At 56.7% G+C, this 23,267-nt stretch overlaps 7 protein-coding genes across 7 annotated transcripts; 3 read left to right on the forward strand and 4 right to left on the reverse strand.

The window, feature by feature from the left end:
- Positions 1-64: 64 nt before the first annotated feature.
- On the reverse strand, positions 65-1,252 carry CH63R_03085 (Xylanase 3; the record flags this gene model as incomplete). Its single annotated transcript, XM_018298060.1, has 1 exon — positions 65-1,252. The coding sequence occupies one exon, from the start codon at positions 1,250-1,252 to the stop codon at positions 65-67; it is 1,188 nt and encodes a 395-aa protein (XP_018162876.1).
- Positions 1,253-2,827: 1,575 nt separating this feature from the next.
- Positions 2,828-5,342, reverse strand: CH63R_03086 (C6 transcription factor; the record flags this gene model as incomplete). The annotated part of the gene is made up of 5 exons (XM_018298061.1): positions 2,828-3,389; positions 3,448-3,861; positions 3,919-4,235; positions 4,291-5,070; positions 5,136-5,342. The coding sequence occupies 5 exons, from the start codon at positions 5,340-5,342 to the stop codon at positions 2,828-2,830; spliced, it is 2,280 nt and encodes a 759-aa protein (XP_018162877.1).
- A 1,357-nt stretch (positions 5,343-6,699) lies between these two features.
- CH63R_03087 (WW domain-containing protein) lies at positions 6,700-7,593 on the forward strand (the record flags this gene model as incomplete). Its single annotated transcript, XM_018298062.1, has 1 exon — positions 6,700-7,593. One exon carries the CDS (start codon positions 6,700-6,702, stop codon positions 7,591-7,593), a length of 894 nt encoding a protein of 297 aa, XP_018162878.1.
- Positions 7,594-8,140: 547 nt separating this feature from the next.
- On the reverse strand, positions 8,141-10,472 carry CH63R_03088 (uncharacterized protein; the record flags this gene model as incomplete). The annotated part of the gene is made up of 2 exons (XM_018298063.1): positions 8,141-10,084; positions 10,137-10,472. The coding sequence occupies 2 exons, from the start codon at positions 10,470-10,472 to the stop codon at positions 8,141-8,143; spliced, it is 2,280 nt and encodes a 759-aa protein (XP_018162879.1).
- Positions 10,473-11,182: 710 nt separating this feature from the next.
- On the forward strand, positions 11,183-15,044 carry CH63R_03089 (Filamentation protein; the record flags this gene model as incomplete). Its single annotated transcript, XM_018298064.1, has 4 exons — positions 11,183-11,188; positions 11,314-11,434; positions 11,503-14,354; positions 14,409-15,044. The coding sequence occupies 4 exons, from the start codon at positions 11,183-11,185 to the stop codon at positions 15,042-15,044; spliced, it is 3,615 nt and encodes a 1,204-aa protein (XP_018162880.1).
- A 1,143-nt stretch (positions 15,045-16,187) lies between these two features.
- CH63R_03090 (uncharacterized protein) lies at positions 16,188-17,479 on the reverse strand (the record flags this gene model as incomplete). The annotated part of the gene is made up of 2 exons (XM_018298065.1): positions 16,188-17,286; positions 17,340-17,479. The coding sequence occupies 2 exons, from the start codon at positions 17,477-17,479 to the stop codon at positions 16,188-16,190; spliced, it is 1,239 nt and encodes a 412-aa protein (XP_018162881.1).
- A 3,875-nt stretch (positions 17,480-21,354) lies between these two features.
- On the forward strand, positions 21,355-22,748 carry CH63R_03091 (uncharacterized protein; the record flags this gene model as incomplete). The annotated part of the gene is made up of 3 exons (XM_018298066.1): positions 21,355-21,434; positions 21,503-22,024; positions 22,106-22,748. 3 exons carry the CDS (start codon positions 21,355-21,357, stop codon positions 22,746-22,748), a joined length of 1,245 nt encoding a protein of 414 aa, XP_018162882.1.
- Between the last annotated feature and the right edge of the window lie 519 nt (positions 22,749-23,267).

Here is a 23,267-nt window from a genome sequence, read left to right on the forward strand (position 1 = left end):
AAGAAAAGAAAAGAAATAAAAACCAGAAAAAATAGACAAGCTACCTCATTGACAAAACCAGCAACTAGGCCCAAAGATGGTACACCATGGCAGACATAAGCGCCACGGGCAGCCAGAAAGCCACGGCGCTGGACTGTCCCAGCAAGCGTCCGGGTGCCGTCCCGTTGTGCAGCATCACGGCCTGGCCGACCACGTCGGACGAGTCGATGCTGCAGACGACCTGACACTTACCGTGGCCGCTGCGCCGCTCCAGCTGGCCGGCGGGCCCGTGGCTGTGCCGCTGCTGAAGGCCGAGGTCCCGTTTCTCGGAAGACTCGTCGGTGGTGATGTTGAAGACCATGTCGATCCACTGGATCTGCATGACGGCCGAGTCGCCGACCTTCATGACGCCGGACCACGAGCCGCCGTCGCTCCATGAGTTGAGCATGACACGACTGGGGTCGCGGGGCACCTGGAACGAGATGCTCGAGACCTCGGAGCCGTCGACGAGCCAGGTGCTGTCCTTCTTGTCCCAGTCGAGGCGGTGGACGGCCCAGTCGCGCCACGAGGTGCCGCTGGGCATGGTGCCGTTCTGCGTCGACTTGTCAATGGTGTCGCCCTTGGAGTCGAAGGACGGCTGGTTCGTGTACTGGATGCGGTTCTCGGGGTCCTTGGTCAGCACCTCGATGTCGGCCTCTTGCACATTGGCGTACTTGTCGGCTTCGCGGTAGGTGAATAGCGCCGTGCATGCGCCCGGGTCGCCAAGGGTGCGGGCGAGCATGCGGACCGAGACGTAGTGGTAGCCCATCGAGACGGTCTCCATCTCGGCGGAGGTCTGGAAGCCCTTGAGGCGCGCGGTGCGCATGCTCATGAAGGTGTCCGACGACGCATCTTGGTCGTTGTTCTTCTCAATGTAGATGTTGTTGGCCGAGTTGACCATGTCGACGGTTGCATCGTTGCCATCTTTGCCCTTCTTGTCGGTGTTGTTCCAGTTCTGAATGCCCCATATCGAGGTCCACGCGTCCGAGTTGAAGTAGTCGGACGTCACTGGAGCGTTGGCGCTCGCGTCCCAGTCGGTGAGAAGGTCGGGGACTCTCGCATACTGGCTGAGGTTGCGGAAGTCAAAAAATAGGTGGTTGGTGAAATAGCTCTCGGACGAGTTGGTCAGGTAGCAATTGCAGACCGAGTCGGCGACGTAAGGGTGGTCGTCGGCCACAGCCAATGGCGCGAGCGCGACAGCGAGACCCACGAGATGCGACCGTCTGAAAATCATGGCGTTCCTCCTTATCCGTGTTCTGGCGGCTGGGCAATCAGATTGGATGAGGCTTCAATGGAAGGTAGGCAGGCGTGGGACGGGCATGGAACGGCTTAATAGGAGGCAGCCGGCATGTCATCCGAGAAAATACATTCAAATTCCACACGCTCTCGACGGGGTGCACGTTTCTCTAGAGCCCCTCCGCCCCGTACATGGCGCACCGGAATGTGAGACGCGACCTAGCAAACGCATTGTTTCCTTCCTTCCGGGTGTCATCGAGCCACTAATGGGCGGCCAGGCCCTCGCCTCAGCCGAGGGCGGGAGAGATGGTTGAGAGCAAGCAGCTGCCCTTAAGGTGGAACGCACCCGGCGACGAGTACTCCGTGGATACTAGCGGCCACTTGGTCGCCATGATTTGGAAACCAGAACAGAATCACCTTGCGGCGAGCTACGGAGGCCGCCCAGCGCGGCCGAGCGAAGGACGATCGATCCCCATCCGCGAACGAGCGGGAAGGCTAGGCCAGGCCGATGGCAGAGGAACAAAGATGAAGAGGCCAATGCCCGAATCGACCTTGGAATACGCGACGGCGCTCAACACCCGCATGCGGCGGTCACTTGTGCGACCCCCCCCCCCCCCCCCCCCATTAGCCTCTTTTCTGTTGGCGTTGTCGTGGATGGAGCTTCCCGTACCGCTCGCTCTAGGCTTCTAGCCGCGACAGCGAAGTGTTGGGACGGTGGGAGGGATGGACAGTGAGACTGAGCGTTCCGGGGGATCGTGGGGATACGACGTTTCTTCAGCAGCAAAGCAAAGGGCCGGTGTCGTTCGTGTCACGTTGCAAGGCGAGATGGAAAATAAGAAATGAGAGGAATACCAAGGAGGAGCTAGGCGCGGCATCTCGTCGGTGCGAAACGGAGGGATCGACATGCTCCTTCAAGAACATAAACAATGCGGAGGCGGGTCTCGTCTGATTGTCCAATCATGCGATGCCCCCTTGTCGCCCCTGTCGACCTCAATATCAACAACTCGCAACTTGCACCAACTGCCGGCCGATAGGGCTGAAGACGCACCTTGCTTGGTTTCCGTCCCATGACTGCAGTTGATGTGAAGCTTGATTCGAGCGGGACTCTTGGCGCTGACGGGAGTCAAAACGCATCAGGGAGTGCGCTTTCAAAGCACCTCGTGCTAGCCACCCGTCCCCGACTATAATGAGTGGCCCGGAAAGTTTCCAAGAGATACTGGAGATTCGTTCATTCGCACCGAGTTTCGCATTCGTTGGTTCCCAACTCGGGAATCCACCCTGAAGAGTAGCTCGCTTGCATCTCAACCTCTACTGTCTACACCATGCGGAACCATCCATGGTGCTTAGTAGGCTTCGTTTGTGTTGTATTGAGGAAAAGCACGGAAGCAACAGCCCAAGCAAAGGAACTTTATGACTTGGAACTACCGGCAGCCCCCAAGGGCAAGATATAACCTTCTCTGCTCTCTGCTACTATCAGTGCCATCAGGGTATCAACATCGTCAAACAATACCGACTCAAATGCATGGTCTGATCCATACCCCCCCAGAGACAACCACGCACGCACGCTCTCCCTTTATATGACGCCGTGGGTAAACTCGTCCAAAATGGTCATCTCCTCAAACTTCTCCATCATCCGATCTGCCCTCGCCGCCTCACGATCCGTCACGGCCAGGTCGAAATCCGTCACAAACATCCCAGTCGCCCGGCCCACGAGCTTCTGGCGCTTCTTTGCCCTCAGCTCCTGTAGCAGACCAAATGCCTCTGCTGTATCCATGGCACCTTTCCTGACCACCATGGACAATAGACCCCCGGCAATCACCTCGGCGACCGTGAACGAGCTGTAGAGAGCCTGGTACGCACGGATGCAGCTCATAAAATAGATTCGCCACTCTGGGTTGCCGATGTCGCTGGCCACGGCATTGGCGACGTGGAGAAGCGCCGGGTGGCCGAAGATGCTGTACGTTGACTGTGGACAGGACGCGTACAATTCAGCCAGTTCTTTCAGCTGCTCGATCGAGGCAGCGAAGAAGGCATGGATCCGGTCTGCCGACGGTGACCATGACCTAAAACCGTGTTGCTGGTCACTGGGAATGAATGGCCTCAGGAGATAGAGGACCGTACCGTGAAACCATATGCTGTGCACATTGTGAGCATCGAAAGTAATTGCCGCCCGATATGCTTGAGACCGCTTACTGGCAGACGAGCACCTGATACGGGCTGTGCTCGCAACGCTTCATGCTCTCGGGCAAGTTGTCCGCCCAGACCAGAAGCTTGCTGTATTTTTCTAGGGCGAAAGCTCGCGACGAGTGTCCGAGACTGCTGTCGTGCTGGTAAACCCATGTGATTTGAGACGATATCTTCCACAACTCGCAAAGGGGTGCAAATATATCCGAGACAGGCCATGTCAACGACGATGACCGGCCCCTCTTCAAATGGGAACGCGGTCGAGGACACGTATCAAGATCCGAAGAAGTTCCTGCGCTACTTTCTCTGCTGCTCTGCGCCAGTTCGACTCCGATCTCCGAGCCCCTGAGCCCACCGCTGCCCGGAATCGGGAGCCTCGGCGGATACTCAGTAGTCGCTGGTAGATAATACTGGGATATCATGCTGTGCTACCGTTAGGCGGATTACTATGCAAAAGTATTTCGTCTGCCATGTGCTTACCTTAGAGTGTCGAAGACTCCCCAGGCGGTCTGAGCGGTTGCCCGAGCCTTCGCCTCTGACAGATGGCTCAGATCTGCGAACGTGTATGCATCAGGACAACCAAAGAGCTTCAGCCGTTTGGCCATGGCGGCCGTCTCCTTGATGTATCGAACATCCAGCTCGCCATTGCCGTTGCATCCGCAGGATTGAATCAGGAATGCCAAAGCGGCGATTGTGGGCAGAGTGTCATCGTTCTGCACGAGCCAGAGTTTGTTTGCTTCTTCTTCAAACTCCTGGCTCCAGCGCGATGCTTCCGGATTCTTTGCTGCGTACGCTTGCTGAACGAGAAAATTAGCAGAGTGAGACTGCGTGGATGATACTGAAAAGACCTACGCAGGCGAACGCAAGAAGGGCATTGACAAGGAGGGAAGAGCAATAACGCACTTCCCCGCCAATCAGGTCATCAAGAAACAGGTCAGCATCGAATAACCCCAACACCGGATGATCCGTTTCCAGGTATATTGAGATGGCGTCTGCCGCGTCTTGGTTGGTAATGGGCACCACGGTCCAGAAGCCAATGCTGAGCTTCCTCAACCGTGGGTCCTTGCGAACTGGAGGAGGAGGCGGAGGAGAAGGGCCCGTCGGCGAGACGAAGAACGCTGTACTGTATGGCCGAGTACCGACATCCGACGCGAAATTAGGGTTGTACGACGTTACTTCGGCCATGTCACGGTCTCTGCCATCGTCTGGGACTGAGCGGCTCTCCCCGGATGAGCTTGCAATCCGTGCCACCTTGGCCGGTCTCGACGCCGCACTCTCCAACACGTCACTGCGTGACAGCCTCCGAATTTGAGGGTACACGGAAGGATGCCGTCTTGTGAGCTCAAACTCGATATCGGAATGGACGTGAGGTAAAACTTCCCGGACATCCTTTGGCGCGGATGGTCTGATGGTGCGAAAGGCGGAGAACGGGTCCACGGCGAATTTGAGCTTCTTAAGAGTCTGATGAGCAACGTCTTCTGGCATCGCCGTGAGCTGACTCAACATGTCACGAAGCATCTGGTTCTCTCGTTTTAGAGCCATCGCCGCCGTCTCTGTTTCGTTGGCACTGATGTAGACGCATTGCGTTCCGAGCTCCGTGCAAGGCGTGCATGCGGGTCTTTTGCCATCGCACTATGCTCCAACATGTCAGTTTCCGACTATTACGATGCTAGAAGTACGGCAAGAAGTCTGCTTACGGCCTTCTTCTTGGATCTACAGGCATTACATGCAACTTTCGTGCTTGGTATTAACCGTTTTTTCGACGAAGCTGGGGGTAAACGTGGAGGAAGCGGCTGCAAAGCTCTGGGAGCCGGGAGCAGAGGCCGCAACGTCTGCGTGGGCTTATTCTGACCAGGCATGATAATCCAAGGGGGCGCATCTAATGCTCCCAGTGCCTCTCGCATTCAAAAATCACCTGGACTCGAAGTTGGCTTCTTGAAGATAGCCTTTTTAGGATCGTGAGGAGAGATGAGTGTCACGAGAGGACTGTTCCGTCCCCGCCGTTTGCGGTGGTGGGAGATTGAGGGGTATTCGGCATAAATATGAGAGAAAAAGGCGGCATAATAAGCGATCGACGAGCTGGTGAAGCAGACAAAGACCCAATAACGCCCCGGAGGAGAAGTTGACACAGCGGTTGAAGGCGAAGGCAAAGGCTTGCTGAAGGCGTTGACATTGGCTGGGTGTTCCAACGGTGGTGGGAGATGCGTCGTCCCAGTGACAAAGTCATTAGCTGGGAGGAAGATATGGGGGGGGGTGGTAGCTAGCTAAAGCGATGCGGTGAGCTGCCAGCAGGGGCGCGAGGGCGGCCCGGACAGGAACGAGAAGGGCTGGAATGGGATTGCGGCCGAGATGCAACGAGACAACTGAGGATAGACGGGGGGAAGTAGGGTGTGAGAAGGGGAAGGGCGAAAGTTGAGGAGAGAGTGTGTGGGAGAGCGGGAGGCAGGAAAAGAGAGGGAGGAAGAGGAGGAGGAGATGCAGTAGAGAGAAAAGAGACTTGTAGCACCATGGAAACACCTAGAGCTACAGGTCCCGTCTTGCTCATCATCCAAGCCCAATCGTGTGGTACTTCGTGGTCCGGATCTGCCTCCGTTGCTTTCGACCTGCTGTCCAGTGATAGTTAGGTAATGGTCTAGAAGGGGCCATAAGAACCAGGACCCCTGAGACCCCTCAACCCGATATTGCGACGTCCACTTCCCTGGATGATGCACCTGCAGTGAGTCTTTGTTGCTTTAGGATTACAGAACAGCCTACAGTTAGGTAGGTGGGCTGTTAAGCCGGTCCCAGGTGGCCCCACACGGAAGGCTCCATGACTAAGCTTTATTACCGATTTGCAGTTTGCACAGCAGGCTGACATGGTGCAAACCAGCTGGCATCTGCCCAGTGCTACGGTGCCTGGTGCCACCTGCAGTCGCATGTCAACCACCGTCAAACCACCGTCATTTTTCCCACCGCAGCGACATCCTCCTTGTACCTATCTGACTATTCTCAAATTTCAGGTGAACATTGCATGCATCCGAGCACTGCCGACTGAACAAACCTGCAACCCTGATTCACTTTCTCTTCATTCACCAAAGCGTCTTCCAAGTTTGCCTTCCTTCTTTCAAGCAATGAAGCTCCTGCCAGACCGGCTGACTATTGTTACCCGGTGACAACAGACTTTCAACTTATTCGATATCCAGTACGCGACTTTACACACAAACACACGCACACACGCACACCACTTCATTTAACCCTCCCTGCATTCCGAGCTTTGAAACCATGGCGTCAGACTCCCCACGACCCGACTCCTCCCCGCAGAAAGCCGATTTTGAACAGAGCCGACCGGCCGATATTGCTGCTGAGGGCGAACAATCAACCAAGCAGGATTCAACGACTCCCGAGGGCGCCGGCGGCAACGACTTCAAGAGAGACTCTAGCTCCCCCGAGTCTGGCGAGGCCAGCTCGACCGCGTCTCCCGCGCCTTCCGACGCTGGTGATGAGAAAACCGCTTCTTCCTCCGATGCGCCGCCCCTCCCCGACGAGGTACCACCCCTCCCCTCAGGCCCTCCTCCTGCGACCCAAGACGACGGCTGGGACTTCCAGTGGGACCCGGCCTCCCAGGCATACTTCTTCTACAACCGCTTCACCGGCGCGACGCAGTGGGAAAACCCCCGTGTTCCCGTTGCCGCCGCCGCCGCTTCGACCAGCGCCGCCCCGGGTACGACCACGACCGCAGCGACGACCGCGCCCTTGGGCCCCCCTCCCCTGTCGACAAATGATCTACCCCCCGCGGGCGGCTACAACCCCGCCATCCACGGCGACTACGACCCGGACGCGTGGTACGCCAAGGGAAACACGGCCGAGGAGAACGAGGCGAACCAGGCGTCTTCCGCCGCCTACGCGGCCGAGTACGGCGCTACCGCGCAGTTTAATCGCTTCACCGGCCAATTCCAGACGCTCGGCGAAGGCCCCGACCGCCACTCGGATGAGGCCAAGAGCAAGCGCCAGATGAATGCCTTCTTCGACGTCGACGCCGCCGCCAACTCGCACGACGGCCGCAGTCTCAAGGCCGAGCGCAGCGGCAAGAAGCCCAGCAAGGCCGAGCTCAAGCAGTTCAAGGAGAAGCGTCGGGCGAGGAAGGAGGAGAAGCGCCGGGCCTGGCTTAGGGACTAAGATGGCCGAAGGGGAGCAGAGGGTCTTCTTTTCTTTTGCGTTTCATTGTTTCTTCCCCCCTTTTTTTTTTTTTTTGAGATCGTTTGGGCTTTGTTTGTGATCTTTCAACCTCTTCTCAAAAAGGGCTCCGCTTGGATCGCGGGAGGTGGAGAGGACGAATTCTTCATACGGCGGCGTTGAGAGGGGGAAGGGAGGGGATGGCTCATCATTCGGCTTTGGGTGGTGGAACGGCATGGAATTCGCGATACAATAGCCCGCGCGTCGCGTCGCGGGCACCTGCACTTACTCACACAGACTTAGCTCGGCCGTCACGGCCTTGGATACTGGTCATCACAGTATCATGTACAGAATATAGCCAAGACCAGAGTTCCTGGTCACGGGCTGCTTCAAACAGAGAAAAACCAAATCTATACCCACATCGATTCATCTCGAAGACCACACACTCTCCCCCCGCGGGGTATCATTTGCGTATATCCGCAACTACTTGACCCGAGAAAAAGAATTTCTAACGCTTTTTGTCCATCGTCGTCTTCTTCTTGCCGGCGCTCTACTCCTCGTCCTCTTCTTCGTCATCATCATCAAGGTCCATGTTCAGGTGAACGCTCTCATCGTCGCTATCGTCGTCGTCCCCTTCCGGCTCCGGGGCGGCAGCGACCGTCCGTTCAGGTTTCCTCTCGACGCTCTGCCTCTTGGGCGGGCTCGCGCCCTCGTCGTCGAGCTTGCGCTTCTGAGCAGACGTCACGGCGAAGGGGTTCACGACCTCGATCGAGCCGCCTCCGCCGGCGTCCTTTGACGGGCGGAACGGGTTGCTGCTGTCCTCGGCGTCGTCGTCGTTGGCAACGACGATTGTCTCGCTAGCCGACGATGCCTCGGCCGCGGCTTCCTTCATCTCCTGGTCTTCCGCGTCACCTTTGACCTCGATCTCCGAAACGATTTCCTCGTCGCCATCCCTGGCGGCCTCCTCGGCCTCGAGCTCCTCGAGCGTGGCGTCGACGCCCTCGAGAACGTCCGAAGATCCCTGAGTCGAGGTACGGATGTTGGAGCGCAGGATCTCGACGCCGCGATCGTGCGGGAACTGCTGCGAGAGGAAGGGCAGGATGCTGGGGAACATGGCACCGCCCTGGTTGACGTAAGGGTTGAGCACGCTGGCGATCATGGCGTCGCGGTTGCGCGAGAGGATAGCCGTCTGGTCCAGGAGGCCGCGAAGGCCGGGCTTGAGGTGCTGCTGGGGGAGGTGAGTCAGCAAGCTGGCGAGGAGGGAGTCGGCGGCGGCACGATGGGACGGGTCGAGGGTTGGCCTGGACGTGGATGTCGAGTCTGCGGCGGTCTGCGAAGGAAGAAAGAGGTCGGCGTTGGCGGCGATGTTGTTCTTCTTGGTCTCGGTGGCGGTCTTGGTAGCGGGTTTCGTTTCCTTGACGTAGCCTGACTCTTGTTGGATATCGCGGCAGCAGGCGAGCGAGACGATGCCGAGCGTCTCAACGGTGAGCTTCTGCAGGCCGGGGCCGGCAATCGGGAGCGTCTCGTCCAGGAGCATGTAGGTGGCAGCGCGGACGGTAGGGATGTCGATACCGGAGCGGAAGATGAGAACCATGTTGTCGTAGATTTCCGGGACGGTTGATAGTGCGTTGCGCTCCAGCCTTTGCACCAGAACGAGAAGGAGGTCCAGGGCGGCGACGTGGATGTCAGGCATCGCAGCCCAAAGTTCCTCCTTCTCTTCTCTACCCACGGCGGCTTGAGTCTCGATTGCCTGGTCCCATGATTGGGACTTGGAGTTGCGGCTGATGAGCGCAACGCGAGAGACGACGTCCATGAGAGAAGCGATGGGGATTGTGACGGGTGTCTTGGTCGAGTAACGGAGCGCGTCAGACAGGTAATGGAGTAGACCGACGAGTCTGTCACGGCCGGCCGAGATTCCGGTCCATTGAGGTAACTGGTCGGGTGTCTCTAGACCCTGCGGCTGCGTGTCGAAGTCGACCTTGGAGCGGGTGTACGGCGCCGAGGCCTCCCAGGACTCCTGGACGGCGCGGAAGACCTGGTCAGCAGTCGAGTGGAATTCTTTCCTCAGACCGTCAACGAGCTTGGCCCAGTCGTCACCGGGTCCCGTTTTGCCCGCCGTGGTAAGCGGTAGCGAGATGGCCAGGTGTCTGCTAGCCTTACGAAGGGACTGGGGCACCGTCGTGCCATCAGAAGAGGTAGGCGCCAAGTATGGCCGGATGGCTGTCTTGACTTGGCCGTTGAAGGGGCGGCAGGTGGTCGGGTAAGCCGGGATCAGGGCGGAGAACGCGTCAAGGACGGTCTCGACGACGGTCAGTGGCGTCTTGAGGCGCTGGCCCGCCGCCGGGAGCTTGATCAGCTGTAGGCATGCGTTGAAGAAGGTCGGGATGGTGGGCGTCGCGATCTCCCTGGTGAGGGTTTGATAACCGTGAATGAGGGTGTAAATGCGGACGAGGGTGACAATGGCGATCTCCTTGACCGGGAAGGGGTCGTTTTTCTAGAAAGACGTCAATACATGCAGCTTGAATCAAAACACCAAACTGGCTTACCTGGAGCATGGCCAGGAGTCCGCGAACCCAGTTGCCGGATTCCTTCAGACATTCCCAGCCGCCCACGTCGATGACGGCCTTGACGAGGGTTGCACCGGTGAAGCGCCCCATGGCACTCTTGCCGTTCAGCAGAGTCATGATGATGGTTCTCAGCTTATGGACCAGAGTAGCAGCCTCGGATGAGCTGGATGTTGCCTTGGGATCCTGAGGCGCAGACAAGACATCTTTGCAGCGGATGACATGGTTGATGAAGGCCGGGATTGAGTGAGGCAGCTGAGCTGGTGGTGTTGAAGTCAGTCGGCGGCAGAGCACTTTCAGATCCGGAGGAAGAGACATTGTAGCGAAGAACCAGGAAACAACCAGTGCCGGTAGCCTAATTGAGACTCTGAGGCTGTGATTGGAGTCCGGAAACGAGAGGTGATTGGCAATATCTCGCGGATCACAGCCAGAGTCTTCACAGCCGTTGATGCTGCATGAAACTTTTTTTCCTCTGTAAGTGAAAGGTACATCCCAAATGTACCGCCTCTCGACCGATTTACCGAAAGGTGATTGGGTAAACAGACTCCACCTTGTCGGTTACATAACTTGGTCCAGACAAGCGAGCAGCTAGGTCAATCTTCAGAGGCTAGTGCACTCACTATCCGTACTTAGAGTACCCCTGACCATCGTCCGTTGTATGGCCCGTGCTCCCTCATCAAGGGACCTGCTGGCTTGTGCTTCCCCCAATTCCCATCCTTTTCACGAGTTCGCTCCACCAAAAGCAGCCCAGTGCACTTGCATTTATCTGGTGCCAGCAGTGTCTGTACAGCCAAAACAAAGCGCATGTCAACCACATCGCTCAGTTACGCAACGTGCCTTCTCCCCTAATTAAGTCATTCATTCTTGGGGACTCAAACATCGCCAACCTCTCCTCAACCCACCACCACCTCCTCCTCCTTCCCTCCCAAGGTCTTTGCATCTATACCATGCCGTGGATTCAGATGCGCTGCTAGTAGTATTGGTTTGCATTTCTGTTCCCTCATCGACACAGGCTCAAGCATCGCGAAATGGCTGTGAGTTGCTCCCATTTCCAAAGGGGGAAGGGCGGGACCTTTTCCAGACCGCTCGGAGCCCTTGAACCCCCATGACGTCGAGCCTGGAAGCTGACCAATGTGTTTTTCCTTCTTGTTTCTTGCAGCCCGACCCCAACAAGGCCGCCCACTACATCAAGGCCCTCGACGATGCGAGATGCGAGGGCAATTGGAGCGCCGTCCCCGAGTTTGTCCGCAAAATCAGGAAACATGCGCCCGATCGAACATGTCGGTGTCCTCGAACCCAGCATGCTAACGCAGTGATGCCCTCATTGCTGACCCCGAGCACCCCTTAGGTCTGACCCTGGCCGCCGAAACGGAATGCGCCATCGCCAAAGCCACCGACCCCTCAGGTGCCGGTCGACCCTCGACTGCCGTCTCCGCCAAGGACCTCGATGCCGCGAATGTGCAGTCCAAGTTGCAGGCCGCCATAGAAGGAGAGACAAGGTTCCCGGAGGACAGGTTCCAGGCTCAGGTCTGCGCCGGCTTGCTTCATTGGGTGGCCGAGGAGTTCGATCAGGCCGTCGCTAGGTTGCCTCGGGACATCGAAGGGGAACTTGCGCAACTCGGTACGGCCGACAAGGTGTCGGAATGGACCAACATCAGCGCTCTGAAGGCCTCTTTCATCAAGGCGGACTGTCTGGCACGCAATAATGAGACGGCTGAGGCGCTCTCCGTGTTCGACTCTGCATTGCCCTCGGTCTCCACAGCCTGGACTGCTCGCAGCGCCCACAGGCAGTTCAAGGTCTGGTCCGAACTCTTCCTCACAGAGTACTGTGTGCTTCATAGCGAAGCGCTTCGATCGAACGAGCGATCACTCGCCGATCACAACTCTCTTGCCTGCTTCCGTTCCTGGGCTAGGTACTGGGAATCCATGTCAGGGCCGGTCACGGGAGGGTATGGATATAGGGGCTCTGTGCCAAGACGACAGGTCTGGCTGGAGTACTATCTGGCCTTGACGACGATCCTTGAACTAGACATACCATTCCCCACGGGCTTCCTCGGCAAGGTCACCAACGCGGCCTCTACGAGAAGTCAACTCAGAATCGAGCTTAAGAAAACGGAGGCTGCATACGAGACTCTTCTCATCAGCGAAACTAGTTTCCCGCGAGCCGAGGACACGCGAGAGGAGGTCGAGTCTTTCGTCAAGGCTGTCGTGAAGAACTGGTCCATTCTCTGTGGCCGCGGATGGAAAGAACAGGATCTTGGCCAGGGAGGCCGTGAGAGTCTGAGCAGAGGCGTCTTGGACACCCTTTACGCCGCGGCGACGAAGACGTATCATTCTACAGCTATCCTCCGCTGTCTCTTCACCGTCCATCTGGCCGTGGCAGAGTTCGACCTGGCCTTCAAGGCGTTCGACTCATATCTCGACCTCATCAGGCACGGCAAGGCCAGGGTCGACAAGACGGGCCATCTGGAAGCGAGCCTTGACGACGACGGCACTGTTCTCGAGACGATGTCGCAGTGCATCCTCGCGCTGTGTCGCTACGGCGGCCCTGGAGCCATCGAAAAGGCCCGGGTCATCGGAAACGAGCTGGAGGATTGGTTGGCGAGACTGCCGCAGTTGAGAAACGGCATTGAAAACGAAAACACGGTGCCGGAGGAGGACGACGCGACTGCTCTCCACCCTCAAATCCGTCCTCATCTGATTGCCCTGTCTTGGCAGGCAATCGGCCTCTCTCAGGCTCACTGGTCGAGAAGCACGTACGATGCGGCGTCACGAACTGAGATCCAAACCAAGGCGATCAGATGCCTGAGGAAATCCCTGTCCCAGGAGTTGGGCCGCACTCGCGATGTCCGCAGTCTGTTTGCGCTCGGTCTGCTCCTCGCTGAGCGACGAGACTTGACCCCGGCGATCGAGATCGTCAAAACGGCGCTGATTTCTAACAAGTCGGCAGACGACGAACAAGATCTCTTCCACGGCCCGTACTGGCAGGAACGCTCCTTGATCCCATTGTGGCACCTGCTGGCTCTGTTACTGAGCGCGAGGCAGGACTACAACATGGCGGCCAAGGCTTGCGAGGGCGGCTTCGAGCAGTTCGGTGACCCCTCTGTTCTGTTCGGAAGACAGGATCTCCACTTCAAGAGCGAACACCTCAACGAGGTGGAAGCTCAGGATGAGAAGACCGCCAACGAGCGTAGGGGCGTCGTGGATGATATGGACGACACCGAAAGGGAGAGCGTTCTCGAAGTGAAGATGACCCAACTCGCACTTCTTGAGCTACTTGAAGGGCCAGATGTTGCTGTCAATGCATGCCCCGAGCTGATGTCGCTTTTCATGCGGCTGTTCGGCAACCTCGAAACCAAGCCAACCATGCAGCCATCGAGGACGGCCGACACCATGGTGCCGAAGAGCTCAGCTGGCACGCTGAGAAGCCTAAAGGGGAGCTTTTTCGGATCTACGCGGACGCGGCAAGCCAGTATGACGGAAAGCGAAAAGACGACCACCCCATCACGGCCTCAAACCAGCGCGACCAGCAATGCACCAACAATACAAGTCACTCAAGAAAGCGAATCACCCACGGAGAAGAGGCACCGGCGGCTTTCTAGCGTGACGCGCCGGGCCCGGAGCGAATCGGGCAAGAGACACAGCCTGCGTAAGCGGGACAGCAGCGGCGGCCGCAAGAGAACGGCCAGTGCCAGTAGCGCTGGCACAAACCCCAATGGACCAACTGTCGTCGATGGTGAGGTGTTCTTCACTCCCGCGGACGAACTGCAGCAGTCCGAATTCTTCCCTCTCTCGGGCAATCGCCAAGCCTCAACAGCATCTTCTATTTCCCGGGGCCGCTCCCTCCATCACTTAGAGTCGTACGCATCCCAGAAGTCGAGATCAACGAATTTCTCGGAAATCTCTGCGAGCGGCACTTACACCATCTCTAACCCATTGCCCTTGATCCACTTCCCATTGGATACGGAGCGGAGACAAAGGGCAGTTCTTCTAATCAAGGTGTGGTTGATGATTGCGGGATTCTACCGACGTGCCAACATGTTTGAGGACGCAAAGGGCGCCATCTCGGAGGCGCAGAAGCTCGTGGGAATGCTTGAGGCCGAGGTCGCAAAGGATCCCACTGGCTCCTTGTCCATGCGAGGCAACAACTGGGCGGAAAGGAAGGGTGTCGACGAACTGTTAGGAGATGTGTGGGCTGAGGTGAGTGCCATTCCTGTGGCGATTGTGAGTCCTGACAACTAACGACATGAACAGCTCGGCAACCTATCTGTGGCTAAAGGGTCACCGTACTTGGCCCGGTCAGACTTTGAGATGGCTCTGACCCATTTCCCCGACCACCCGGCAGCGACCATCGGATTGTCCGACATCCTGCTCGACATCTACAGCGAGAAGATTCTCCCGCCCCCGGCGATCCCCCTTCTTAGCGTACCTGAGAACGTTTCCAGTGTTTCCCTGCCGCCCCCAGGCCTACCCAAGACAGCGGCTTCTCAGCGCGGCCTTCCGTCGGAGCCCCTCGGCCTCGGCTCCAGCGCCTCAGGTTTGGGATCCATCAAGACCAATGCCCAGCAATCCGCCACCACCGCGTCGTCGGTCCAATCGCCGGACAGATCGGAGTCCGGCGAGAAATTGCCAGCCCCGTACAAAGCAACTTCGGTCCCCAAGATTGACCGCCTCGCTGCTCGAGACCGCGCCTACGGTCTGTTGTCGTCGCTGACAAAGCTCGGCAGCTCATGGAATAACGCAGAGGCCTGGTTCGCCCTGGCCCGGGCTCACGAGGAGAGTGGCCAGGTCGACAAGGCGAAAGAGGTGCTTTGGTGGTGCGTGGAGCTCGAAGAGGGCACTGGAGTGAGGGGGTGGCAGTGTCTTGGAAGTGGTGGCTACGTGCTTTGAGAATAGCATTCTTGTAATTGTTTTTGACCATGGCCAACGTGGATTCACGCTGCCTTATTGGACTTGCTGTTGACCCATTACCTCCCGCGAGGTCTTGAGGCAACCAGAGTTTTGTAGCCAAATTCGGAATACAATTGTAGTCTTTTTTTTGAATTTGTGTAGGTTTGAACTACCCCACCTGCAAAGTCCAGTGGCTGTGTGTTCTAGGAGGAGTCGGATGTTGGATGCTGTTCAGATGCATCGATCGAACTTTCAGCCCTTTCATCTTGTTCTTCTGGAGGCTCTATCATAAGTTGAGCTAAGCAATCTGCAGGAGCCGCCGCCAGTCAGTGCCGCCGGCGGGCCGTGCCCGGTGAACTTGCTTCTCATACCTGTACAGGGGGTCAGGGGGTTGCTTCTCCAAATTATCATTTTTTTTGCAGCCCCAAGCAGTAAATAAAGTAAGGTTTCTCCCAAGTGGCCACATAAAAAAGCCTGACGCGTAATACCCTCATGGGCCACATCCGCTCAATTCCCTGTGGCGTGGTCTGTAGTCGTGCCTCCTGCCTTGCTACATTTCCCCAACACCATTGGACAAAGTGCGGCAAGTTTTTGGACTCCCCGCCAGTGTTCCTACCCAAGGCAGACAGGTTATCCTTGGAAAATAGCGATAGGCAGCCAACTAGTTGTCTGGTACTGGTAGTGCTAGACCTGTCAACCTTCTATCATGCAGCCAAGTACCTCTACCTCTACCTACATACGTAAAACCAACTGTGCTGTCTATAGGTCTCATTTCATCATCTTGGCCAAACCTTGACATGGGTAAGGAACACCTCTGCCACCGCCGTACTGTATGTACATCATCATTTGAGCCGCCTTGCAATTCAAATCTCATATGATATCCAATAGGTTGCATCTTGCCTCCAAGTTCATCAAAGCTTAATCATCTGTGCCTTGCCTACATGACTCATTTCCTAACCTATCTTGTGTCTGAACACCCTGTACGACCAAATGACCACCAAACGCCAAGCCGAGTGCCATGCCACCGAAATGCCTGCAATGTAATAAACTCTGCCCGCTGCGTTCATTTTGTCCCAGATCTGTCGCATATGGTGCTGGCAGGTTCAAAAGAAATGGGTCTTCGACTGAAGGGATGATCAGACATCACCACGCCATCAGACTGGGTGGCAATTTTGGGTACTCTCTCCCCTCAATGACCTCAGTTCCAAAAGGGTATTGTGAATCAGCCTCGTCTTCATCAGCTTCCACTTCGCTGTCGATTTCTGCCCCAGCCTCGCTCTCTGTGCTCTCAAGACCCCTCTTCCAGTTTGCATTGCAACTACCAGGCACATACTTGGCTGCATCCATGGCCAGTGTAATCTTGACTTCCGGACAATACTCCCAGATATGTTTGCGCATTGCCGGAGTACCCCAGATGGGGCCGTGGAGCCAGATTCCACTGCCACCAGTGTGGTAGCCCATGGGCTCGTAAAAGCCCTCGCGGTGGTCGTCAATACCTGTGACAAGTTCTCCCTTGGCGGCTGCCTCGAGTGTCGCATTTTCCCCTCCCTTGTTGATCTTGGCGCCTTCGCCCGAGTGCATCTCGCCACTAAAAGTCAACGACACGGTACCGTTGGCTACCTTGCTTCCCGGCCGGTGAGCAAGTCGCTCGGCGAGCCAGACGTCCTCGGGCTCGGATCCATCAACGCGCTTCTGGTGCCTCAGAATGTCGATCATGGCGCTGACACGACGGATAGACAAGCCACCGTTGCCTCCCCAGCGACCGCCAGGGTTCCAGGGGGCACCGATCCAGTCATATTCGAGGTAGTCATTGATGTTCTGCTTGCTATTGGCGCAGAGGATGCTGTCGGTCTGGAAGACGAGGAGCCACTCGGCAGGTTGCAGGACCGTCTCATAAAGCCAGAGGTTCGTCAAGAAGCGACTAATCATCTCTTGGCCAGCCGTGCTCATGTTGGAAGGGATGTAGGTTAGGTCCAGTTTACCGGCGGCGACTTGTTCGCGAATTGCGACGGACTGGTTGATGAACTTGACGGATTCGATGGAACCCATGAAGCGGAAGCGCCAATCAGGGGGCACTACGGAGATGAAGTGCAGCATCAAGGGCGCGAGAATGGGGTTGGCTCGGTTCTCGACGAGGAGGGCAACTTTGGAGTGATTGTAAGGCGAGTGCGGGTATTCGAGAGATATTTGCGGTACAGTCATTGTCTTGATCGTGGGCAGAGAGAGCCATACCGAGACGCCACTAATACGGCACAGTCAGCACTCGACAGGTGAAAAACAGCTCAACCAACTTACAGAAAGAGGACGAAGGCACCAGTGACCCTCATTCGGCGGCTCGTCTGACCCCAGATCTTGAGGAGAACGAGCTTCAATTTCTCCCACACATCCGACATGTTTGCCTCGCCTTGGGCGGTAGGCCTTGGTAGGGTGGCCATGTTGACAAGAGGGTTGAAGAGGGAGTTGTTTTCTCCCAGGACGAACGAAATGGGTGCGGCGATCTGAGAAAGGCACGGCCTGTGGGGGATTTCAGTGCCCGAGGCGACTCAAACCCAGAGCGGCCCAGGAGCGCGGGCGAGGTTGTGGTTTGCAGGTCGGATCAGTACGCTGCGGGATTACGCAAGGGCTACGGCGTGGATGTGTCGAGTAGCGTTGAAGAGGAGTAAATTCATATCCGATGTTGCGGACGAAAACGACGACGACGACGTCAGCCGACTACGAATAGAACGAGCTACTCGCGCGATGGGCTAGTCATAGCCCGAACGATGATGAGAACGAAAGAACCGGGTTGTGGGCCGAAGGTAGATCGGAGTGGTGGCGGTGATGGAGGAGAAGGAGGATGTATTTTCGAGAAGAGAGATGGAAATCTCCAAACGGAAATCGCGAGGGCAATGGGGGGGGGGGGTTGAGAAAGAAAGTGCGATTGGCACAATCGCCAAAGATTGGGTAGCAAGAAATAACGGCAGCTTCCTTACAGCTCCCTCGACAGAAGGAGCAGTCCGATGTCAAGACAGGACGCCCCTTCCCTCCCCCGAGTTCCCTTGCTTCCTCCCTCTTACCGCAGCGCCGCAGCCTGCGTTTCCCCACCCTCTCCCCTTTCCTTGGCGGGTGTCGACGCCAGCCCTGGGGGCAGCAACAAACGGCCTGGTCCTGACTTGCGGAAGTTTCAAGCAAAAGGGAACCCAGTGAGACGGTTTGGTTCGGTTCCGTGGGCCAGCGGCTCTTCCAGTGGCCCATTCACCTTTTCCAGGCCGCCCTTGCTGCCCTGCCCACGCTGCCGTCGTCGGCCAGCCCCTGTCCAACCGCGCAATGCAAGACCCACGCAACAGTGACTACCTGATATGGTCGAGTACCGGTCGGGCTTGTATCTGCTTGTACCTTTTTTGTACCCACTCACCATCTGTCGTTTTTGGACAGTTTGTTGCGCTGTTGGATAGCGATAACGATTGCGATGAGAACGACGGGTGGCCGGGCCTGATGTCTTCTTTGTCTCCCGTTCCGCCATTTGAATTGATTGCACTCGGGGAACAAATAGGGGTGCTGAACGCAGACACAGATTTGGAATGTCACGCCACCATAGTTCGTACTCGACAAGAAGCTGCGTCGAATGAAACGGCACTGAAAAGTCATTTACCCCTACCTGCAACGAGGCTGCCAGCGATGGAGCGACGAGAGCTGCTCGGGGTTGTAGGATTCATCCCACCGTCACGGCCTGAATCAAGAGAGAGCGAGGTGATGCTAGGCATAATTCTAGTAGAGCTTTCTCCGCCAGCAACCAAACCCAACCTCTGGGTACCTTGCCCGGCCATTTTGTGCAGCACGACCAACAGTCAGCCGGTCTCTCGGGATCGCCGGTTGTGGCACCCATAAGCCCGAATGCATTAAAGGCCAGGGGGGCGGGTCAGCCAAGGTGTCCGATAGCACGGTACGCCATAGCACACGCGGTCGCTAACTCGCTCCCCGACAGCGCTGGCGGCTTGCTCCCAACGATCTGCGTCGGGAGCCCCATGGATCCGGTTCCTATCTAATGAGTAAGAAGGTTTGGTGTGCTACGGACAGGTAGTCGTACTCGATTCTGGCCACATCGAAACAATCTCGCCACTTGACCGGTCGGCGGAATAGAGACATCACGCAGGGGCAAACAAGGGAGGACGTGTGAGATTGTGTCTCATATACATCGTAGCATCTGGACAACTTTCAACTTAAACTTTCAACACTAATAAAGCACGAATGCCACAGTACGAGGAACGGGCGCATATCATACGGATGCACCGTGGTACTGGAGCCTGTCAGCGTGTCAGCTCGATCGCCCGCCTCCAGGTCCGGTCAGTTGATGGTTCGGTAGTGTTCCTTGGCATGGCACCTGTATACACTCACTCCAGAGTGTATTGCATGTGCGACACTGCGACCCCATGTCGGCATGTGTTGTTGTTGTTGTTGTCCAAAAGATAAGAAGCCTTCCTGAAAATATCTTCAATCTGAAGGTAGCGGCAGCACCCACTGTGAGGTTTGGCCTATGCCAGGCAATACGGGCTGCCTGACTGGCCATACGAGGCTCGCCTCTCTGAAAGTTGCCTTTCGTCGGGTTGGCTCAACTCTCCAGTTGGCTCAGCTTCAGCCGCGCATCCAGCTTTTTGGTGTGGTACCTCTTGTCGTCATCGCGTGGAAAGATCGCGACCTGCCGAACGGGCGTAGATTATTGTACATCACGACAGCTCATGAAAAGAGAAATCCGCCTCCGGATGAGTCTGAGAGAAGAAGAAAAGCCGATGCTCAATTCCGTCTTCGTGGTTCCTTTTTCAGTAGCACGGAGCCAGTCCTGCGCAATCTGCCAGCGACGCAGGTCTGGGCCACGCCCGTCAGCCCCAAAGTCCGACGCTTTTGTTGCTTGCCTTGCATTCTGCGACATGCGGCATGCTACATGATGCAGCTCTGCCTGTCGTCAGTGACTCGTTCGAACATCATCTGGAGTCGGAGTGTCACATAGTCGTGCGCGGACAATGCCCCAGCTCGGATCGAGCGATCGTGGTGTTCTCGGCATACGGCAGAAGTTGGGGTGAAGAGGGCGTCATTGACGAACCGTTGCGACTCGAGACGGAATAACGCTCTCCATGAGAACTGCAAGTACTGGGTATTGAGGGACGAGACAACGAACCCATCTCGGCTCGGGAAGACATGATCCGGCATGTGTCCAGGGAAGCCCTCCAGGACCACAACGATAAGAATCCCGAGGCCAACAACCATCACAGGACAGGAAAACTCATTGGGTGCCTGGATGAGAGGACAGTGAGAAGTTGAGAACCCACTGACGGGCATGGAAGGGAGGAACCAGTGCGAGTGGGCCCTGCGGGAGGAGCCCTTTCCCTGCATGCCATGACCACCAGCCAAGTACGACCACAGAACCTGTGGTGGTACATGTCAGTAAGTACCATCTTCCCCGTCACCAGTCGGTGGCGTCTTCCCTCCCTGCGCCAGTCCTCCATACTCCAGCGTGGGTGCCGTTCCAGCTTAGACCGCCCGCGGGGCCGCGACCGTAACCCCCGTCCACACGTCCTATTGTCCCACTTTCCTCCCACATCTTCCGCAGCCCACTTGCTCACATCACACTGGGATCGGGTTTTGATTGATGCTGCGCAAAGTGCCGCGTCGCTGTGCCTTATTCACTGAGAGTGTACTCCGTACGGAGTACTTCGCTCCTTTCCCCCTCTCTCCGACATCTGCCCAAAGACCCTGCAATCCAGCAGAACGAGTAAGTGGGTTTTCGGTGTAATTCGATTCCAGCGTCTGGCCGCCTGCCCGCGATTCTTCATCTAACTAGCTTCGCCCTCTTCCGTCTCTCTGTCTACATTTGGGTATGCTCAGGACTATCGATCGGTCCGCGAACCCCCTTGATTTCTTTTCCCCCATCCCTTGGAAGACAATTGTCTCTCGCTCCCGTCGACTCGACCCGACTGCATCAGAGTAGAGCACGTCAAGATCAACTGTATCTCAGTCCCAACGCACTCGGAATTCCTGCGCGTCTTTAACTAAGCCCTTGGAAAGCTGAAATCCCTCTAGGGATTCACTGCCCACGACACGAAACCAGACCCAGATTGGCATTCACTCTAGGCGGTTTCAACACGTGGTCGACATGACGCGCTACTGACCTTTCGCCGACTCTGAGAGTTTTCGTCTTCGCTGCGCTCCGGACCATCTCGAACCCTTCCTCGTCCGCTTTGTCCGCAACAGTAACAACGTTTCGGTCGTTGTTCAATTCTCTCTTTTGCCGCTGCGGCCCTCCTGCGCCATTCCTCGGCGTAAATCTCCAGCGTCCATGGCTGCCTCAAACGGTTCCGCGGGCGTCTTCGCCATCACCAAAACCCGGTTGCTGCTCTTTGCATCGCTGGCCATCACGTTCGTCGTCCCGTTGCGAATGCGACACGCCACTTCCTGGGGAGAGAATCACTGACATCGGGCAACAGATGGTGGTTTGCCCATCTCCTCCCGAGCTACAAACCCATGATCAAGGCCGAGTTCAAATCGAGGTTGGACGAGGCAAGACAGAAGATCCCTAAGATCAAGGTCGACTGGAAGCCCACCGACGACCCGCGAGCCAAGTACAATGCCTCCAAGTTGGCACTGATCATTGAGCCGCGCCCTATCCCGCACCTCGTGCCTCAGCTGCTGCACATGACTTCCGTCGTGCCCCCGGACTGGAGGTTCCTATTCATCGGCTCCAACGTAAGCGTGGTCAGCGTCGCCCGAAGCTACGGCATCAAGCACCAGCAAGTCATCGGGAAACTCGATCTCATGGTGCTTCCCGATCCCTGGGAGATCGACACCAAAGAACACGTCTTCCGTCTGCTGACCGATATGCGCTTCTACGAGGAATTCCTCCCTGGGGTGGAATGGATCCTCAAGTTCGAATCGGACAGCATCCTTTGCTCCAACTCTCCAAAGAGTCTGAATGAGTGGCTTGATTGGAGCTGGGCAGGTGCTCCCAGGTACGTCGCAGGCTTCGGGGGGGGGGGGGGGGGGGGGTTTGGTTTTTTTTTTTTTTGCTTTCATGCTGACCCTGGATTTAGAACCCCTGATGATCATTTCTCAGGCAACGGTGGTCTCTCCCTGCGACGGGTATCTTCCATCCAAAAAGTGCTGCAATTCCAGGAGCGATACAATGACACAGAAGCAGAAGACGAATGGTTTGGCAAGCGACTTTGGGTCATGCAAGGCGAAAAGGTTGCCCATGGAAAGAAGGGCGCCTTGGCTGTGGAGGACTTCTACATGGAAAAGCCTATGGGTTACCATGTTCGAGACGGCGGCCAGAGTCTTTCGGACAAAGTTTGGAAGGATCCCAAACAGCGCAAGAAAATCTTCGACTACTGCCCGGAGATCAGTATGATCATGGACATGAAGCTAGAGCGCGAACGCTGCGACGGCGACAACAAAGAGGGCGGCATCGGCCCAACGGATGCTGAAAAGGAAAAGGCGGCGGAAGAGGCCAAGAAGGCGGCGGAAGAAGCAGCCAAGGCCAAGGCCGAAGAAGAAGAACGCCGCAAAAAGGAAGGCGAGGAGGAGAAAAAAAAGCAGGAAGAAGAGAATAAGAAGAAGCAGGAGCAGGCCGGCGACAATGATGAAGATGATCCTTTGGCCAACGATGCGGATGCCAAGGCCAAGGCAATGGCTGCAGAAGCGCAGGCCAAGGCTGCCTCTGCGAATCGTATCTAACGACCAGCCAGTAACAGAAGTCGGTTCGTAAACGAACCAGATTCAAAGAGGCGATCATCAAAGGGCCAGATCAGGCAATGATGTTGATTTACGGATTGTATCTAGGCGGATGTCAGCATGACAGGCTTCGGGGTCTAGGGAAGCAGTCGAACACAAGAAACACGAGGCCACCGACAATGCCAACGCCACCGGTATGACAGCAGTCAAGAGGCTGTGGCGAGGAGGATCCCCCGAAATCTCGAAGGGTCGCTGTGCTGCTGGACAATTGACGGCGGCTAGTTCATAAGGGTGTGGCTTGTGGCGACAGGCTTGGAAGTCGCAAACGGCCATATGGGAGGGATTCTCACGCACTCACACGCGGCGTCACATAGAAGGGCGACGGACGATGGGATAATTGACGGATGGCATGCCATTTCCGGTTAGGGGTGTCGCGTCGGGCGTCACGGAGTTTTAAACAAATGCTATCTTGGTCAACAATGGCGCCGGAGCATCGGCACATGACGGACAGATCGGGAAAGA

Source organism: Colletotrichum higginsianum, chromosome 2, assembly GCF_001672515.1.
Source record: "Colletotrichum higginsianum IMI 349063 chromosome 2, whole genome shotgun sequence".
Taxonomy (NCBI): domain Eukaryota; kingdom Fungi; phylum Ascomycota; class Sordariomycetes; order Glomerellales; family Glomerellaceae; genus Colletotrichum; species Colletotrichum higginsianum.